Genomic DNA, 21,853 nt, shown 5'->3' with positions numbered 1-21,853 from the left:
CTGACTGTGACAACAAACATTTGTATAGTTTATTAAACTGCCATCCCTTCTGCCACTGCAGTGCCATTCTGTTTCCTAGATGTGCCATTTAGGAAGTTTAAGTGCCACCCACTGCTGCCGCTTAGCTTAGTCATCCAGCTACCTCAGTGCAACCTTTTGGTCTAAACTGGATGAAACCAATATTGTAAGCTGTGAGGTGGTCAAATTTGACTGCAAATGAGTGAAAATGTATGTTATTGAGGTTAATAATACTGTAGGATCAAAAGCAGGCATAAATTCTGTGATTTTAGAAGTTTTTATGATTTAAAAAAAATACAGATCCGACTTCTGATTCCAGCGCTGTGTGGAGTATCCACATCCCGCCGTAGCTCTGTTGCCAGCTACCTAAATACCTGTTAATCACCCCCTGGGGCATCTTTATTTGACCCAAACACTCCTCCAAATCCCCCTCTGCAGTGTCTCTACTACCCTACAGCAGATGGATAATTATTTTACAGCTGGCATTCCAGGCAAAAGTCTCTCCAAGTCTGACACAGAGCGCTCCTCCGAATCAAACATGGCCACCGCTACTACCTAGGATGCCGGGGGAACATGTTAATGCTTCACACTCGGACACACCCAAAATGCTTTCTAAAGCCCTGCTACCAGCGCCGCAGGCGCAAACACAGGAATGGACCTTTCTGTCTTATGAGGACATAGTAAAAGCTGTTAAAGAAGCAGTGCAGCCTCTGCTGCAGGAGCAAGTTCAGGTACATCATGCGGCTGCGCTTCAGCAGGCTGTTATAGACATCAAAAGTCAATGTAAGCAACTAGCTAAGCGTGGAGCATACAGTTGATGCTAATTTCCAATTGCGACTTTAAAAGAATCTATTGAAAAGCTCCAGAAATCAGACACTCAGTTGTGGTCAAAGCTTGATGACCTGGAGAACAGGTTGCTTAGAAATAATTTACGCATCATCGATTTCCAGAAGCCTGCTCTGTACTCCGTTTCCACCCTACGGAAAGGAAGTATACCTGCCTCTCTGCAGCACATAACTCCCTCTCTCGGATTGTCTTGAAGCCTTAGGGGGTAATTCAGACCTGATCGTAGCTGTGCGAAAAAACACACATCTACAATCATTTTCTCTGACATGCGGATGACGCCCAGGGTGCGTTGCTTTCACATGATCCGAGTAGCCATCTGCCTATACAGCCTAGCTGCGAAGGCAGACAGCTACCCGCCATGATTTTGGTCGTAGTGGCTACGTGTGACGTCACGCAGCTGCCTCGAGCAATGATCTGGACACGCCTGCATTGTCCAGACCACGCCCCTGAAACGGAGCATTGATGCCCACAAAATGCAGTGTCAGTCCCCCGTTCCTGCCTTCCTCCAGGTCTTAAACTGTGTTCTGCAGAGAACTGGCATATGCTCATGCGCAGAGGAGCAAAAATCACTTCATACCATTTTACACTCATCAGCAATGGGGTCTGAATTAGGCCCTTTAGTCCCAAACAACACTGTAGACTCACGTATGGGCGCTACTACAGTGGCAATAGGAGCTCCTAAAATCACTGCCTCATAACAGTAAAACAGTCATAGTTATGTTCCTGTATTTGACTTGTCAGCTTGCATGCAATGGTATCTTTCCTCTGAACTTCTTCTCACGGAAATTCACCTCTCAATATCCGATGGTGGTTATCATACAAAACAGAAGGATTGCCAGAATCTCATGCAATACGTTTTTAATCTTTATGTAAAAAATTTCCAAATCTTTTTTTAAAATTATGTAAAACAAATAACTGCAGGCTGTAAATAGCACACTTGAGGCAGAGAGAAATCCAAACTTAGTGTAGATGAAATAATTACCAGCTCATTTTGAGAACAATCGTTTTCAAAGTAGATGTTTAGGCAGTCAAATAGCCCCCGGGAAGCACAGCACTGCTAGGAGGTAATCAGATCACTCACACGCCGCATCAAAATTCCCTCACGCCAAACCAACGCGTTTCAAACCTATTCCAGGTTCTTTTTCAAGGTAAGTGAAAGACACAGCCCCACAGTGCCAGATACAATGCCCCACAGTGCCGGTTACATGCCCCACAGTGCCGGTTACATTGCCCCACAGTTCCAGTTACATGCCCCACAGTGCCAGTTACATTGCCCCACAGTGCCAGTTACATTGCCCCACAGTGCCAGATACAATGCCCCACAGTGCCAGCTACATGCCCCACAGTGCCAGTTACATTGCCCCACAGTGCCAGATACACGCCCCATAGTGCCAGTTACATGCCCCACAGTGCCAGTTACATTGCCCCACAGTGCCAGATACATTGCCCCACAGTGCCAGATACATTGCCCCACAGTGCCAGATACATGCCCCACAGTGCCAGTTACATTGCCCCACATACACCACACTAGCCCCAGACACACACACACAACACTAGCCCCAGACACACACAGTAAATTACACACACACACACACACACACACACACACACACACACACACACACACACACACACACACAGTTTAGCCTGCCCTGCTCACCTCCTGCACCTCCCTCCGAGGCCACACGCGCTCCTCCAAAGTCGAGCACGTGCGTACCTCTGAGGTCGCGTACGCGCACCTCCGAGGTCACGCACACGCGCACTGAAGACTTTCCAGGGAGGGGGGGGGGGGTTAGTAGGGGGAGGCTCCTGGCTGCCGCTGCCTGCACAGCGTGACAGGCACAGCAGCCGGGGAGACAGGGAGAGCGCCGTGGGTAGCGCCGGCGGAATCCCTGTCGCATGGGGCGAGTGGGCCGTGCAGGTGCCGGTGGCGCCCCCATCTGCTGGGGCTGCCACGGCGCCAAGGGCACGTGCCCTGCTCGCCCCATGCTAGATACGCCTCTGATTTTTACAAAGCCCAGTGTGAGGACCAAATGTCCTCACCTTGGAATATTGTTTCCATCAAAACTTTGTTTATTTCTCAGATTACAATACAAACAAGATGGAAAATGGCGTCCCCCCCCTCCCCCCCAAAAAAACCCCCCAAAAAACCCACCAAAAGTAGCATGTGCACACGCGTGCTGCAAAAAATAGGCGTGGCCACACTCCAGAAGGGGTGTGGCCACGCACCAGAAGGGGTGTGGTCACTGAAAATGGCCCACAGTGCCAGTTACATTGCCCCACAATGCCGGATACATGCCCCACAGTGCCAGATACATTGTCCCACAGTGCCAGATACAATGCCCCACGGTGCCGGTTACATTGCCCCACAATGCCAGTTACATTGCCCCACAGTGCCAGATACAATGCCCCACAGTGCCAGATACATTGCCCAACAGTGCCGGATACATGCCCCACAGTGCCGGTTACATTGCCCCACAGTTCCAGTTACATGCCCCACAGTGCCAGTTACATTGCCCCACAGTGCCAGTTACATTGCCCCACAGTGCCAGATACAATGCCCCACAGTGCCAGTTACATGCCCCACAGTGCCAGTTACATTGCCCCACAGTGCCAGTTACATTGCCCCACAGTGCCAGATACAATTCCCCACAGTGCCAGTTACATGCCCCACAGTGCCAGTTACATTGCCCCACAGTGCCAGATACATGCCCCATAGTGCTAGTTACATGCCCTACAGTGCCAGTTACATTGCCCCACAGTGCCAGATACATTGCCCCACAGTGCCTGATACATGCCCCACAGTGCCAGTTACATTGCCCCACATACACCACACTAGCCCCAGACACACACACACACACACACACACACACACACACACACACACACACACACACACACACACACACACACACAACACTAGCCCCAGACACACACAGTAAATCACACACACACACACACACACACACACACACACACACACACACACACACACACACACACACACAGTTTAGCCTGCCCTGCTCACCTCCTGCACCTCCCTCCGAGGCCACACGCGCACCTCCAAAGTCACGCACACGCGTACCTCCGAGGTCGCGCACACGCGCACTAAAGTCTTTCCAAGGAGGGGGGGTTAGTAGGGGGAGGCTCCTGGCTGCCGCTGCCTGCACAGCGTGACAGGCACAGCAGTCGGGGAGACAGGGAGAGCGCCGTGGGTAGCACCGGCGGAATCCCTGTCGCATGGGGCGAGTGGGCCGTGCAGGTGCCGGTGGCGCCCCCCTCTGCTGGGGCTGCCACGGCGCCCAGGGCACGTGCCCTGCTCGCCCCATGCTAGATACGCCTCTGATTTTTACAAAGCCCAGTGTGAGGACCAAATGTCCTCACCTTGGAATATTGTTTCCATCAAAACTTTGTTTATTTCTCAGATTACAATACAAACATGGCTATACACCGGAGGTTCTCAAACACGGCCCTCAAGGCACCCCAATGGTCCCGGTTTTAAGTTTATTCATGCTTGGCCACAGGTGACTTAAGCACCTCAGTCAATTTGATTTAACCATCTGTGCTGAGCCACGGATATACTTAAAACCTGTACAGTTGTGGTACCTTTAGGACAGTGTTTGAGAACCTCTGCTATATACTGAAGTACCAAAAGTCATGGGATAGTATCATGTAGCCCAGCAAAGTGCAGCAACTCCACATGGCATCAATTACACAAGTGGATGGAAGACCTCAAGAAAGATGTTGATACATGCCAGTGTTGTACTGGAGCATGAAGGGCTCACTTTGAGAATGCAATACACAAGCTTAAGGGTGTGGCCAGCCAGCAAAGGGGTGTGTGGCCAGCCACTACATAGGCATTGCTAACAATCAGATAAAGCATGTTCTGGGTACCTTTTATAAATAGATATAATAAATGCTTATAGTGCATGGCATGACAATGTACGATGATTGATAACAACAATGCACTGTAATATACCATAGTCCTGGGAATGGAGTGTGCTATAATAATTGAGCACATGATGGTGCTCTTGTCTATATATACCACATGAATGCACTGTACAAGTGATAGGAGACACACTCCATAGACAATTAAAAGATAGACAAACATTAGGTGGACACTATGTGGACGACAGTCAAAAGGTTGATGGGGTCAAAATGTCGACAGGGTCAACACATGTTTTTCAGGTTTTTTTTTCATGTTTTTACACTTTTGCCTCATTTACTATCCATGTCATACACTATTACCTATAGTAACCTTGTAGTGAGTAAGTAACTTTGTGGATCTCCAAGTCCCGACATGCTGGGCCTGACTTACTGGGACCTGTAGGCTGTCGGTAAAGAACAATATTAACATAACATAAACCAGCCCTGGGCTTTCAGCTGGTTGTTGCTCGGAAGGAGAGACCACATTTTTAGTTTTTGGGGTCCCCGCTTTCTGAGGAATTCCAGCCCTGGGCTGAACAGTTTGTATCCAAGTGCTATGGTCCAGCCTGGTGCTGGTCATGGGCAAATAGGGGAAACCCCACTCCATTTTTTCCCCCTTTCACGCACCAGATCAGGCTCAAAGGTGCAGTTTTTTTTTACAACAACCATTAATGATTAAAATTCCCTGTCCCCATCCCTCAGCCGCGATGATATCAATAGTTCTCCCACCCTGTTTCAACACTGTCATTAATATATGTCACCCACCACATAATAAGTCCCCACAGGCAAAATTTTATTCTTTCAGAAGATTGGCGGTCTGCTGAAAAATTGAACATGTGTGTAGGCATTAATTCGAGGTAGAAACTGCCACCAGGTTTGCAGTAGTATCAGTGGTGCCAAGAGGAGGGGAGGCATGTGGGTACTGTTTACCCAGGCCTGGTATACTCTTTACCCGGTATCTCCATGGCCGGTTAAGGTAGGCGCAACAGGGACAGCTTTCCAGGGGCCCCCACACACAGTGTGTTTGGAATCAGAGGAGTCTCGTTCCGCTTGCCTGTAAGAGTCCTGTGTGGAGGGGAGTACTGCCCCTGGCTGCCTGTCTGCTTCCTGTATATAGCAATATGAGACGTGTCCTACTGCTGCAGCAGGGTCTTCTCCAAGGCAGTGACAGCAGTACCACCCATCTCACTCTCCTCTGGTGCTGCACGTTCTGGTTCTCGATGTGGAAGTTTGGCACTGAGCAGCGCCCCCTCCCCGCTATAAGGATTTGGCAGGACAGTGCTGACATCACACCCTCAGTCACACTCACAGAGCAGCGCCCACCGCACACTGATAAAATAGGGGGACGCCTCTACTAGCGGGGTGAGGCTTTTTCCCTACCAACTCATCCTGCTCATCATGGGCACAACCTGCTAGGGAGACCCGCGGGTATGCACCAATGTATTCAATTTTCATATGCATCGCAGGCGTGTGCCTGAAATAAGGGTGTGTGGCCTCTCAGTAAATGTCACACCTGTAAGCCACGCCACCATTTTCGTCACAGTGGGAGCATGCCCAGCACTCTATGAACTGTTGGTCATGCCCCCAGTCCCTCTCTTCCATAAATAAATGCCACGCGCATGCACACAGCCTGTTTTCAGGCAGTGTTTTTCACAAAGGATAGGGATGGTAGAGATGTGCTCCAGACCTCTTTTGCTGGCTTTGGCATTTTCTATTTCATCGTCTAGTTTTGGTTTAGATTCTGTTTGATTTCTCCCATTTTCCCAATAATTGACAAAAAAAAGCTAAAATCGCATAATTTGGGCATTTATTGTCCCAGAGTATTATTAACCTCAATAACATTAATTTCCACTCATTCCCAGTCAATTTTGACCACCTCACAGCTCACAGTATTGTTTTCAGCCATTTTAGGCCAAAGCAGTGAGCTGGCTGGTTACTAAGCAACAGAGCAGCGAGATAAACACACAGCAGTTTATAGCACTAAGAAATATTGCCACACAGTGGTGGCAGAAATGGAAAGTGGTTCAAGATGGACAAAACAGTACAAACAAATTATACAACAATTTATTTATTTTTTAACTGGCAGCTCAGCTCACACTCTGTTGAGTCAGACTGCTTTTATGAACATGCACTGGGGTACTACAGTGTACTTGAGTGCAGTGCATGTGCATTGGTGCTTGTACAGACAAATACAACTTTTTTTTTTTGGGCAAATATGGAGTCACACTGTGAATGCAGGCGGTGGGGCCTTCAGAGTTTGTGCAGCACCACTGTGATGGAATTAGACAAAGGGTACTGGACACAGCATATGGATGGACACAGCACAGCATGGCCACTTAGATGGGCACAGTGACAGCAGCACAGCCCCTTAGATGAACACAATGACAGCAGCACAGCCCCTTAGATGGACACAGTGACAGCAGCACAGCCTCCACAGCACTTGTATTCCTCACAGCCACTTGGATGGATATCACAGAGCAGAGCGCAGCATACAGAAGTGTGACTGGAATGAAATGGTGCTGAATAATGGCCGCAACTCCATTATATAGAATCTAACCTGTGAGAATCTGACACCGGGAGGACGGCATTTGGCTTCGATCTGGAATTCGAGTCTTGCAGGAACACCCAAGCCGCGGCTCGGGTAAACTCAGAGGTGAGCGGTTTGGATTCCCTGGAATCCAAACCGCTCCGAACTTATAGAATCTAAGTGATAGTGAAAGTGTGCATAATGATGATGGCTATGCCATGGGTTGTAAAGATGCATACCGCTCCTCATGCAGGATTTACATTTCATGTATGCAATGCAGGAACAATTGTTCCCACATTTTTATTGGCTCCACAGTGTCATAATACTTTACCATATAATCTGAAATGTGATTATTATTATTATTATTATTATCTTTTATTTCTAAAGCGCTACAAGTGTTCTGCAGTGCCCAGTACAGATTATATAAACAAATAAGCAAAACAAGAAAAAAAAGCACTTACAGTTTAAAACAAAATATAGGACAAGTACAAGGTACATGCAGAAAGCTATTCATTAGGTGCCATCAAAGGGAGTATTCAGTATAAGTAAGAAAAGAAAAGGCGCATGAGGGGAGAAGGCCCTGCTCTTGTGAGCTTACAATCTAAAAGGTGAAGAGCTAACAGAACAGGATGACACAGAAGGGGTAGACCGTGAGCATGGACAAGAGGGTTAGGAGGACAGTTGGCTGGGTTTAGTGAAGTATGTTTTGAGAGTACATTTTAAATTTTGTTGAGAAGTGGAGAGTCCGATGGTGAGAAGTAGAGAATTCCAGAGATCGGGAGCAGCACATGCACAATCTTGTATGTAGGAGTGGAAGGAAGTAATCAGTTGGCAGGAGAGGCAGCGCACATTAGAGCAAAGAGGAAAGGTGGGAGTGTAGAAAGAGATGAGGTCAGAGATGTAAGAGGGAGAAGAGTGAGTGAAGGCTTTAAAAGGTGAGTGTGAGAAGCTTGAATTGGATTCTGAATGGGAAGGGTAGCCAGTGAAGGGCTTGTAAAATAGGGGAGGTGGATGTTGTACTTTTGGCGAGGAAGAAGAGATAGGTAGTAGCATTGAGGATAGATTGGAGTGGAGAGAGACCTATGTCAGGGAGCACAGAAATGAGGAGGTCACAGTAGTCCAACCTGGAGATGACCAGTGAGTGGGCGAGTGTCTCAGTAGCCTCCTGGGTGAAAAAGGGTCTGATCCTGGAAATGTTTTTGAGATGGAAACGTCAGGTTTGTGAGGGTTACTGAACGTGTGGTTTGAAGGAGAGGGAGAAGTCAAGGATTACTTCAAGATTGCGCACTTGGGGGCTAGAGGAAATAGTAGTGCCATCAATAGATAGTATAATTGTGGGAGGTGAGGCTATGCGGGAGGGAAGGAAGATGATTAGCTAAGTCTTAGATATGTGAAGTTTATAAAGTGCTGGGACATCCAAGAAGAGATAGCAGTGAGGCAGTTGGAGATACGAGTGAGGAGAGCAGGGGAAAGGTCAGAGGAGAAAAGATAGATTTGAGTATCATAAGCATAGAGATAATATTGTAAGTCAAAAGAGCTAATGATCTCACCTACAGAATATGTGTAGAGAGAGAAAAGGAGAGGCCAAAGAAACAGAACATTGGGGGAAGTAGGGTAGCGTTGGAGTCATACGAGAAGACAGAGAAGGAATGGTCAGAAAGGTAGGAGGACAGCCAAGAGAGAGCAGTATCACACAGACGAAGGGAGTAAAGGATTTGCAGGAGGAGAGGGTGGTCCACAGGGTCAAATGCAGCAGAGAGGTCAAGGAGAATAAGCAGAGATTAGTATCCCTTGGATTTAGCAGAAAGGAGGTCATTGCAGACTTTCATGACGGCAGTTTCAATGGAATGGAGAGGAAAGAAACAAGACTGTAATGGGTCAAACAGTGAGTTGGAGGAATGAAAGACAGTGAGGCGGTTGTAGACTATACACTCAAGGAGTTTGGAGGTAAAAGGGAGGAGAGAGATAGGTCGGTAGTTGGAGAGAGTGGTTGGATTAAGGTTGGGTATTTTAAGAATAGGGGAGACGAGCATGCTTGAAGGCAGAAGGGATAGTTTCTGATGAGAAGGAGAGATTGAGGAGATGGGCAAGATGGGAACATGCAGAAGCAGAGTGTTAGCGGAGGAGACGGGAGGGGATAGGGTCAAGTTGGGAGATTGAAGGGGGTGAGGAACAGATGCCGGCATTGACCTCCTCACCAGATACAGGAAAGAAAGTGGTCAGAGTCGGTAGGAGGGAATGAGGCGGGGGAGGTCGTTAGTGAATGGTGATGGGGGGCTGCTTAGGGCCTGGTGGGATGGGATATCCTGTCGTATGGAGTAAATTTTAGATGTGAAATTAGTGGCAAAATCAAGAGCAGAGAGTGAAGAGGGGAGTTGATGCAGGGATTGGTAGAGGAGCGAGTTTGACAGTGGCAAAGAGAAGCTGGGGGTGTGAGGACCAGGAGGAGATGAGGTTCTTGAAGTATGATTGTTTAAACAGTGAAAGGGCAGCACAGAAGGATGAGAGAATAAATTTGTATTGGAGGAAGTCTGCCTTAGATCGTGATTTCCTCCGCTGTCGCTCCGCGGTATGTGGGCATTTTTGCATATATCTGGTGCATTTAGAGTGCCAGGGTTGCGTTGTCAATTTGTGAGGGTGAATAGTGGTCGGGGGCCGACAAAATCAAGAGCAGAAGTGAGGGATGTGCTGTATAGGGAAGTAGCTTGTTCAGGGCAGGAGAGAGAATAGGAGAGAGAAATAAGTCAAACATGGTGGAAAGGGAAGTGGTGTTGATAGCCTCAATGTTACGCCTAGTGATGGTAGTCTTAGGAGGAAGAGATGGAGAGCCAGAGAGAGCTAAGTTAAAAGAGAGCATGTGATGGTCAGAATGGCGAAACAGGCAGTTGGAGAAATCAGAAATATCACAGCGGTGAGTGAAGACTAAGGAGGTAATTCTGAGTTGATCGCAGCAGCACGTTTGTTAGCAATTGGGCAAAACCATGTGCACTGCAGGGGTGAGGGGCAGATATAACATGTGCAGAGAGAGTTAGATTTGGGTGGGTTATTTTGTTTTAGTGCAGGGTAAATACTGGCTGCTTTATTTTTACACTGCAATTTAGATTTCAGTTTGAATACACCCCATTCAAATCTAACTCTCTCTGCACATGTTATATCTGCCCCTCCTCCAGTGCACATGGGCCCTCATTCCGAGTTGTTCGCTCGCAAGCTGCTTTTAGCAGCTTTGCACACGCTAAGCCGCCGCCTACTGGGAGTGAATCTTAGCTTATCAAAATTGCGAACGAAAGATTAGCAAAATTGCGAATAGACACTTCTTAGCAGTTTCTGAGTAGCTCCACACTTACTCGGCATCTCCGATCAGTTCAGTCAGTTTCGTTCCTGGTTTGACGTCACAAACACACCCAGCGTTCGGCCAGACACTCCTCCGTTTCTCCAGCCACTCCCGCGTTTTTCCCAGAAACGGTAGCGTTTTTTCGCACACACCCATAAAACGGCCTGTTTCCGCCCAGAAACACCCACTTCCTGTCAATCACATTACGATCCCCAGAGCGAAGAAAAAACCTCGTAATGCCGTGAGTAAAATACCTAACTGCATAGCAAATTTACTTGGTGCAGTCGCACTGCGGACATTGCGCATGCGCATTAGCGACTAATCGCTCCGTTGTGACAAAAAAATAACGAGCGAACAACTCGGAATGACCCCCATGGTTTTGTCCAACTGCTAACAAATTTGCTGCTGCGATCAACTCAGAATTAGGCCCTAAATCAAGCGAGTTCCCATTCACATGGGATGAGACCAAGTGACTATGTGAGGTTATTGACTTTAGAGGCAGGGTATTTTGTTGGGGTGTCAATAGTGATGTTGAAATCAACTCACCTAAGATAATAGTGGGAATGTCTGAGGAAGTAAAGAAGCAAAGTTGTTGAGGGATTGGAAGAGAATGCCAGGGCGGATGGTAAATGACAGCTACTCGAAGGTGAACAGATCTAAAGTGGTGTATTGTATGAGTAGTCAGAGGGTAGTAGGACCCCAACACCACCACCATGTTGACCCCCGGGTCATGGGGTATGTGAGTCCTCCACCAGAGAGCGCAGTGGGAGAAACTGTCAGAGGGGGTAATCCGGGTTTCAGTGATGGCTAGGAGATGCAGGGAATTGGAGATGAAAATGTCTTTTGTGGGGACCAGTTTGTTACAGACAGATCTGACATTCCAAAGGGCACAAGAGGGAGGGAGAGAGTCTGAGGGGATGATTTGTATGAGATTATCAGGGTTGCTGTAGTGATGAGGACAGATGAAGCTAGGAGGCAGGGAATTCAGATGGTGTAGTGATGGAGCTGGCTCCTAAGCTAGGAAGGAAAGCAACAGGAGTTGAGCACAGATGGAGTAAAGGGGCTAATTCAGACCTGATTGCTGTTGTGCGTTTGTTTGCACAGTGGGCGATCAGGTCTGAACTGCGCTGGCGCCGCAGTTCACCGGCGCATGCCAGAGATGCGATCGGCATCTCTGCCCAGTGATTGCCTCTGCCTGATTGGCAGGCAGAGGCGTTCGCTGGGCAGGCCGCCGGAGTTGGGCCGCTGTTTTGGGGGTGTGGTCTGGGCAACGCAGGTGTGCCCGGATCGCGAGGGGGTGGGCCATGGCGGCTGCGTGACATTACAAGCTGCCGCTGCGACCCGGAGAGCAACGGGTAGCTCCCTTCCAGTGCGCAGGAGCTGCGCTGGTAGGGAGCTACTCTTCAAGTACAAAAGCATTGCCGCCATGCAATGCTTTTGTACCTGTGTGGGGGGTGCAGAGCCAGACATGCGGGGCGGACTACCCTGTGCTGGGCGTCCCCCCACATGTCTGTGAAAGTGATTGTAGATAAATTTAGCACATCTGCGATCAAGCCTGAATTACCCCCAAAGTGTGGTACTGAGGGAGATGAGGTGGCAGGGAGAGGAGGGAGGGAGCAGGGTTGAGTGGTGGAGGAGTAGGGGTGCAGGGGTTCCAGCGGTGTTGGAAGTACAGTGGTGATGGTGGTGTCCTCCGTGCGGGGGTGTCAGCAGTACGGAGGTGTTGGCAGTGTCCTCTGTGCACGGGTGGGGGTATTGCAGAAATGCTAGCTGTGTTCTTTGTGCAGGGGTGCTGGCGGTGTTGGCAGTGTGGGGGTGCCGGTTGTGTCCTCTCTGTGGGGGTGTCGGCAGTGCTGGGTCCCAGCGGTGTCCTCTGTGCAGGGGTGCAGGTGGTGTTAGGGTGTCTATGGTGGCTTCTGTGTGGGTGTGCCAGCGATGTTGGCAGTGTCCTCTGTGCGGGGGTGCTGGCTGTGTTGGCAGCGGGGAATGCCGGCGGTGTCCCCAGTGTGTGCGGGGGGTGGCAGCAGCAGCCAATTAAACTCTATGTACGAGCGCTAATTGACTGAGAGCTGTGACAGCTGGCTCTCTCAGCCAATCAACGGTCAGCCCATTTAAATCAATGGGACTGGCACTCAATGCAAAACCTCAAGATCTGAGGTTTTCCCTCGATTTGGGACCAGGGCAGGCAGGGAGATCCGACCAGAGGCTCGGATCACCCCGGATCCCCTATGTTCGGTTGGGTCCAGTTTGCAGGGAGCTGGACCCGCTCATCTCTACTTCTAAGTAGATGAAATTGTGCCCACGCTATATTTAACTATTTCATTAGCATAGAGAAGACATGAATTACTATGCAAAGCAATATAAAACATTTTTTTTTTTTTAATGATTTTATTTTCTCTTGGGGGGAAAAAAGTGTGTTGTGTTTCTGGGATTGCATCAATTGCGTGAATGTGATGGGAATAAATGTAGAAAAGCATATTATTTTTTACTTTATTTGGGAAGATGTTGACAAAAACAAAAATTAAATTTATTTGTTCCAATGTGTCATCCAGAGGTAGCCCTACAGTATCTGCCGACAAAATTTTTGCTGCCATAGTCTAAGAAATAAAAATTAAAATAAAACAATAGATTTCTGTCAAATATGCACAAATAGGAGCAGCCTACAGATGGAACAATCTCTGAGGTGATCCCCACACCTCTAAATTTAAAAACTTCAGTTAAAAAAAAAAAACGCCATTTGCACTGGTGCTCCCCAGTACAGCCAAATACAATGTATTATGGAGCGCTACATTCCTTACAATATAGGAATGTTTTCTCTTTTCCGATTTCACTGAGAGCGCACAATTCAAAGGATTTATCCAATAACATATACTGATCTACTTTCTTTCCAGCGCACAAACATAGGGTAGAATCACTCAGGCATCATCAACATAATGTCATGTAGAAAAGAGAGGAAAAACGCACGAAGCATAATACTTTTAATAATAAAACATAAAAACAAACACCGATAATGCAGTCAAAAAGTAAAAAAGCACACACAATTGGGCAATCCAGTGAAGGTGTGTGGAAAAGTACAATTATAGACTATGGGCCTTATTCAGGTTGGATCGCTTATGCGATCCAACCCGCAGTTTCTGGATGTTCAGGAAACTGCGCACGCGCAGAACCTGTTCTGCGCATGTGCAGTACAGGTCCTGTAATCGCATCTCAGATATGTGATTGCCTCTGCCTGATTGACAGGCAGAGGCATTCGCAGGGAGGAACGGGGGTGGAGGTGACCGATGTTGAGAAAAATATCTCCCCCATTTACCAGGAGTGGTGAGGCCAAGTACTGCATTGCTATTGTAGTTTCTTTGGCGTTGCTAGCCTCCCTGAGGCTGTAAGTCTGAGAAAGGTCAGACTTACTCATACTGCAGTCACAGATGAACAGCATGACCGATGGTAACGATGTTCATCCCAAACTGCGATAGCATCACAGCAATAGTAAATGCAGGAGGGATGTGGTATGCATTTGCATTGCTAAGGATCGTAATGCAAAACTGTTAAGAGTAGCTTTGCAATTACAATCCAACCTGAAAAAGGCCCCATGTCGGAGAACTGACAGTGGACAGCTCTCTGAGTTTTTATTGTGGAAGATACCAGTAGGCATACTGAGTGCAGTCCCTGCTTTCCCACTCAGTCAGGCAATAATCCTCAGTCCTGTCACCATCACAAGGTCATCCAGCCAACATGTTTTCACCCTCTCTGGGGTATTTGTTAAGGCAAATGGAACCTATCGCTCCATATTACATTGTATTTGACTGTACCGAGGAACGTCAGTTGAAGGGGCATTCTTTAAGAAATAAAAATGTTATTATTGGTGAAAATGCATAAAGAAAACGCTCTGGCACTTCAGCAGTTAAAGAGTTCTGGAGCTGTGCATCAGGAGTAATTCATATTTCCTCATTTTCATTTTAGAGCATAATAGCCTGTTGTGTATTTCAGAACATTTATTGGGCTTCTGTATCATGCTATTAATACTCTGTATTCATTATTTTCCTTTGTTTTAGAGTTTTATCCATCCAGACAGTATAATGTAGCTAGTACAACAGCTACTACTACAACTACAACGCATTGGATGACTACCACGACCACAGGGAAAACAACTTCGGTGTCCATACTGACCCGCAAGAACACAACTACATTACCTCCCACGATTGAAATTCCTGCTGATGTTACTACACAGTCCACACCAGTATCATCACAATTACCGGCGGTTGGCATTGAGAGTTGTGAGGCAGTGGAAGCCCGCGAGATAATGTGGTTCAAGACTCGACAAGGACAAACAGCAAAACAGCCATGTCCTTTAGGCACAGTCGGTAAGTGTTTAATTCTCTTTATTAATTCCAAAGCACTACTAATATATATATTTTTTAAGTATGTTCTAGAGCAGGGGAAGCCAACCCTGGTCCTCGAGAGCTACCGACAGTCCACGTTTTCCAGGTCTCCTCACAGAGTTTACCTGTGGATCTTTTAAAATGTGACAGTTAGTAATAAGTGCACATGTGCACCTGCCAGGTGAGCTGGAAAACGTGAATTGTTGGTAGCTCTCGAGGACCAGGGTTGGCTACCACTGTTCTAGAGTATCAGAATTTTTTTCACGCACCCCAGGGTCAAAAGTTTCTTACTGAGAAATGTAGAAAAAAAATATTAATTTAAGTATATTATGTTTATATGTCATCAAGGTTCAATTATGTGGTTAGGAACAAAAATTGCTTCAGCTTGTCCACATATTTTATTATTGTTAGCCACAAGCACTAGTTTTGCCCATTATATTAACAATAAATAGTTTGAATTGGTCCTCGACTACCAATCTGAGGCACCCCTGCAAGTATCTTGCCGCACCCAGTTTTAGAACCTCTGTCTTAGAGGAATTCTTGCACAGTTGAATAAAGGTGCATCAGTTTTTGTGGGATTAAAAGGTACATTTTGCTCAAATCACATTTGGGGGGGGAATGTAATAGTTCCATCACTGTTTTTTTAAAGTGGCAATCATTTACATGGGAAAATCAACCTGGTTTTGCCAAGTAAATGATTGCCACTTTAAAAAAACCTAGAAGAATTCTCCCAAAATTTCTCACTTTCTGATTCTCACACCCTATTACATTCCTCCCTTGTTTTCTTCAATTATTTGTTCAGTCATTTAGGGAACACTGGCAACATTATTTTAGGTTTAAGTAAGAAATAAAATAAAAAAATCTTTAGAACATAACAGAACTAAAACTGTAAATATATATTACAGTTACAATTAAATATCATATGAGGTTGTTAGCATAAATTTGGCCAAAGATATGGGCCTGCCCACTAACGTCTAGGTCACCTTTTTGTCTGGCAAGTCCCTAACATTCTGGGGTTCATATCTGGGGAACAGGGCACCTGAATGTTAGGGACTTGCCCGACAAAGAGATGACCTGGACATTGGTGGGCAGACCCATATCTTTGGACAGATTTATGAATGTAAAAAAAAAAAATCTTTTTTTTTTAAACTAAAATTGTTTTGCATAAGGTTAATTTCATGTTCTTCACCTAATTCATTTATAAATAAAACCCAATAAATTCTGAGCGTTTTTTTGGAGAAAAAAATAGTAATTTAAGTGGTTAAGAAATACACATTCTTCTAAACTGGCATAGCTGGCAAAACTCCCTTTTTTTCCAGTTCAAATGGAGCCCAGGTCCAGATCGCAGGTCAAAATAGGGTCCTGGGACTATTCCTCCCATTATCTTTTGCATATACTGTACTTATTCTTATTATTGTTTAAGGGGCTACAATCTTATTATTTTCTCTACCAAATATTACATATTGTATGCATATGTATGTATGTCAGTTTTCCTGATAGGAAACACTAGTTACAAGTGTAGGTTTAAAATGCATGCTCAAAGAGCAAATATGTCTAGCAAGGTACAGTATTTATTGATAAACCAGTTACCAGCCCATCAAAATGACCGAACAACATATCAGTAATGTCAGTGCAATTGGCTGTGCTCGCCTAAACAAAGTAACACTTGAATTGCTTCGTCGGGTACCATCTAGTGGCCGCCAGTGCGCAAATCACTTGAATTCAGCCCATAGAGGTGAGGAGCAGCATTAGCCTTTTATTATATAGGATTATCTCATCTAGAAAACTAGAATTATATTGCAGTTCTTATTCTATAGTGTTACTGAGGGTATTTCCCAGAGCAGTAACTAAGTCATTTTGGTGCCCCATGCCAGAAAGAGAATTGTGCCCCCCCATATGCACAACAGGGACGTGCAGTCAGGGGAGGCAGTGCCTCCCCTGTCATTTATGATTAAAATAATATAAAAGAAGATACTTATGACACAGATTCTGTGTCATAAGTATCTGCTTTTTCCTTTATATTATTTAAATCATTTGTAGTAGGAAAAAAATAATAGAATTCACTGTCTGGAGGACCTGCTCCCGGTGCCTCCGGCTGCCAATAAGGGAGGGCCGGAAATGGGGGGCGGGGCCAAACATCGGGCAGCCCATTGAAAAAGACCCATATGCGGCACCTAATAGCAGTGCCTCTGTGACAGGGGCGTGCTTTAAGCCCATACGAAAGCACGCCCCTGTCACTATGTCTGGTGTGATTGGGCACCTAACTCCCGGGGCTGGCTGGCTGATGCGAGCATTAGCTGGCCGCACGCCCGCGGACCCCCCCCCCCCTCCCCTCCTCCTCCTCCTCCCCGCGAGCTTACAGTGGCGGCCGATAATACATCGCATAACCCCAGCTGGAGTTTACAGCCGCGGACGCGGTGGGCGCATCATACGGCGGGAGAGAAGTCCTGCACCAGAGGTCCCCGCTCTGCTACCCTGTGCTGCTGGGTTCAATTACATTACTGCCGCTGCACTTGTCAAACTGACAGGCAGCGGCGTGGACAATGTAGACAGCGGCAGATTTCAGCGCCGGGACATGCCATGTGGTGCTTAGCAAGCTGCCGCTGCAGGGTTCCCAGAGGCAGCATTAAAGAAGACCAGGATGGGTGAGGAGACTTACAGTCCGCCGGCTGCAGAGACCCCATAGCGGGATGTGCCTGGAGGGCCTCTGCTGGAGCTTAGGCTGCATGTAACTAAAGTACCAGGACTTCAGGCTGAAGGTGGACTCCAGATAGCAGCAGCCAGAAGGTAATGTAGTGTAACTCTAATCCTACCCCCCCCCCCAGCCTAACCCCAACTACCCCCCCAGCCTAACCCCAACTCCCCCGAAGGCCTAACCCAACCACGCCCCGCAGCCTAACCCTCCCTCGCCGTAGCCTAACTCTCCCATTCTGCAGCCAGACCCTAACCCTCCCCTCCCGTAGCCTGACCCTAACCTCCCCTCCCGCAGCCTGACCCTAACCTCCCCGTCCTCTCCCACAGCCTGACCCTAACCTCCCCTCCCGCAGCCTGACCCTATCCTCCCCACCCGTAGCCTGACCCTAACCTCCCTTCCCGCAGCCTGACCCTATCCTCCCCTCCCACAGCCTAACCCTAACCTCCCCTCCCGCAGCCTAACCATAACCCTCCCCTCCCGCAGCCTGACCCTAACCTCCCCTCCTGCAGCCTAACCCTCCCCTCCCGCAGCCTGACCCTAACCTCCCCTCCCACAGCCTAACCCTAACCTCCCCTCCCGCAGCCTGACCCTAACCTCCCCTCCCGCAACCTGACCATACCCTCGCCCTCCCACAGCCTAACCCTAACCTCCCCCTCCCGTAGCCTAACCCTAACCTCCCCCTCCAGCAGCCTAACCCTAACCTCCTCTCCCCTTCCCCCTAGCAGCCTAACCCTCCTCATCATACTTAAGTTCAGGATTCTGGCACTGGTCTCTTGATGACCGGCATTCGTACTTTGGGATGCCAACTAGATCCCGCTGAAATTATGTTTGTCCTTACTACTACTCCCAACCAGTACCTACCGCTACTATGATCACATAGATTATAGATTATTTCTGTTGAAGTTTTGGTAGGGGCAGCCGCAGTAACGGGGATTAAGTTGGTGGTGGTAGGAGTCACCGTCTGTACTCACAATGACATTTTGACTGCAGTGCCTCAGCAGCCACTAACCTCACCGCACGCCACTGATGCACAATAGGGACAATGCATGCCGAAGGAGTACACCACACAGGTAGTACCCTTTATACACATTGTGCCACACAGTAGTGCCCCTTATACCTGTTACATCACAGTAGTACCACTTATACACGTTACATCACAATAGAACCCCTTATACATGTTATGTCACTGTAGAGAACCTTACATCACTGTAGAGAACATTATACACTTTACGTCACAGTAGAGGCCCTTATACACATTATACCACAGTAGAGCAGAATAAGATAGTGTGCTGAATGTGCGCAAAAAAATACAGTATATAAGTGCAGCCAGTGAAAATACACAAGGGGAAAAATTCACAATTTTTCCCAATAGTCAAAACTCCGGATTTTCAGCCTGTCAGCTGTGGGATGAGAGATGGTATAGCCAAGGTCCCGGTCACAAGGTCTCACAGCAACGCATTTCGAATAGTGTTCTTTTTCAAAAGCAGATGTGGCTAACAATACAGCCACTCCTTTTATACCCATAATGCCGCCCACCAGTCCAAATGATTGAAAAGGCTGTTTTATATTGATTTAATTAGACTCCATTTTCCGAGTCTATGATGGCCACCACTATTTCCGGTAGTGCGTTCCATAAACAGGAAGTTCCAGCTTGCGTTCCACGGTGCATTCCAGATGCCGCGCACCCGGAAGTCTCAAGGATAGATAGTGGCGCATCATTTCTTCAAAGATTTTCCACACATAGCCAATCGGAGCTTAAAAAAACTCTTCCCTCTTGTGCTTATCCTTATCTTACTTTAATAATCCTCAACTGCCCAAATCCCACAGTTTTTTGGCCACCTTGAAACTTATCTCTATGTTGTCTACTGGTGTAGTTATGCTTAGTTACCCTGTACTTGTCCTATATTGTCTTCAACTGTAAGTCACTGTTTTCCTGTTTTGATTATGTGCATATGTACTCTGTAATTGGGCGCTGCGGAACCCTTGTGGTGCCATATAAATAAAGGATAATAATAATAATAAAAAAATTATGAATATGCAGAAGCGCATCTAAATTGAGAGTTTTGTAAGCTCCGATTGGCTATGTATGGAAAATCTTTGAAGAAATGAGGCCACACTACCTATCTATAAGACTTCTGGGTGAGCGGCATCTGGAATGCACCGGGGAACGCTAGCCGGAACTTCCTGTTTATGGAACGCGCTACCAGAAATAGTGGTGGCCGTCATAGACCAGGAATACAGAGTATAATTAAATCAATCTAAAACAGCCTTTTCATTCATTTGGACTGGTGGGCGGCATTATGGGTATAATAGGAGTGATTGTATTGTTAGCCACATCCACTTTTGAAAAAGGACACTATCTGAAACGGGTTAAGCGGTGGCTTGCTGTGAGACCTTCCTACAGATGACAGGATGAAAATCCAGAGTTTTGACTGTTGCTTGCTGCTGACTGTTACCAACTTCTCAGATGGCTGGTGGGAGAGCTTAAGCCTTATGGGACTGAGGGCAGGTCTAATTGCATTACATGCTTGTTATGTTTTTATTTATGTGAGTGCACTGGGTTTTTAATTAAACCTATCCCTATGTTAAAGGGTCTCTGCACTTCTATTTTCTTTTCTTTTATATGCCTTCTGCCTCCTCATTTGGTGCATATGAATCAGGTAGACAAAGGAGCGTTTATCTTCTAGGTTGGAAAACAGGAGGAAGTCGAACCTTTTCTATGCGTGCATTTATACCTAAAGCATAGCTAGTGTCTATATGAATTCTGTGCTACATGTTAATACATGAAAGCGCCTATACTATTTGTCTGTATAGAACCACAGTAGAGCCCCTTATACACATTACATCACAGCAAAGCCTCTTATACACATGCATCACAGTAGAGCCTCATAGGCACGTTACGTGACAGTAGAGTACTGTATACACTCTACATCACAGTAGAGCTCCTTTATACACTTTATGTCACAGTGAACCATTTATATATGTTACGCCATAGTAGAGCCGCTTATAAACATTATGCTAGGTAGAGCCCTTTATACTTCATTCCACCTAGTCCTCATTCCTCCTCCCCACCGTCATAATTTTCCCTTCCAGGGTGTAGTGTCAGTGAGCAGTGAGTTTGCGTGTGTGAGCTGGTTGTAGTGTCAGTGAGCAGTGTCTCTGTGAGCAAGGTGTGGTATCAGTGAGCAGGGTGTGTGTGAGCAAGGTGTATTGTGTTTGTATGTACTAGGGGTGTGTGCCGGGCCATTTTTCGTGTTTTGCTTTTTGATCTGGATATCTTTCGTGTTTTGTATCTGTATTGGTTTTGCCTAAACTGCCCTTGCGGGTTTTGGATCTGGATTTTTATTTAAAATAATCATAAAAACAGCTAAAATAACATACATTGGGGGTATTTTTGTTACTACAGTATTATTAACTTCAATAACTTTCATTTCCACTCGTTTCCAGTCTATTCTGAACACCTCACAGCTCACAATAATGTTTTTATACTGTTTAGGCCAAAAGGTTGCACAGAGGTAGCTGGATGACTAAGCTAAGCGACAGCAGTGGGCAGCAACACGTGGCAGTTAACAATCCATTTTAAATGCTGTAATCATATGTTAAAATTATTTTAAAATTAGGGTCAAGTTCTTCTGTTCCTCAAAGATATCTTTGACATGGAGAAGGTTCGCTAATCATCTGTTAAAACATTTTGGGGTAAACTTATGGTGCTGATTCCTAATATGTCATCGGTTTTGCTAGGTTGGCTCTAATTGTTGAGATACATAATGTAGATAAGAAACAGGAAAAACAAACAATTCAAATCACTCAATTGCTAATTGTAAACTGACAGTGGCTGATATACGGAGGCGGAATAGTCTAGAGCAGTGGTTCTCAAACTCGGTCCTCAGGACCCCACGCGGTTCACGTTTTCCAGGTCACCCGGCAGGTGCGCTGTGCATCACCAACTGTCACATTTTAAAAATCTACAGGTGACCTGAAAAACATGAACCGTGTGGGGTCCAGAGGACCGGGTTTGAGATCCTGTGGTCTAGAGTGATCACGGAGTAAACAACTAGAATATTTTTGTGTCTCATCTAGAATGTTTTGGTAGATTCCCATATTTATGCATTATAGTTAAGTTCCCTAATAAT

The 21,853-nt window shown here is 46.6% G+C and overlaps 1 protein-coding gene across 8 annotated transcripts in view; it reads left to right on the top strand.

Moving 5' to 3' along the window:
• Nucleotides 1-21,853, top strand: part of ADGRL3 (adhesion G protein-coupled receptor L3) — a 1,270,535-nt gene that overhangs the window by 604,764 nt on the left and 643,918 nt on the right. For all 8 annotated transcript variants that reach the window (XM_063914936.1, XM_063914945.1, XM_063914955.1 and 5 more), the window contains exon 7: nucleotides 14,699-15,007. In XM_063914936.1, the coding sequence (XP_063771006.1) occupies nucleotides 14,699-15,007 (309 nt within the window). The remainder of the gene's footprint in view (nucleotides 1-14,698; nucleotides 15,008-21,853) is intronic.

The sequence above is a fragment of the Pseudophryne corroboree genome, chromosome 1 (assembly GCF_028390025.1).
Source record: "Pseudophryne corroboree isolate aPseCor3 chromosome 1, aPseCor3.hap2, whole genome shotgun sequence".
In the NCBI taxonomy this organism is placed as follows: Eukaryota; Metazoa; Chordata; class Amphibia; order Anura; family Myobatrachidae; genus Pseudophryne; species Pseudophryne corroboree.
This window is presented reverse-complemented; position numbering and strand designations above follow the sequence as displayed.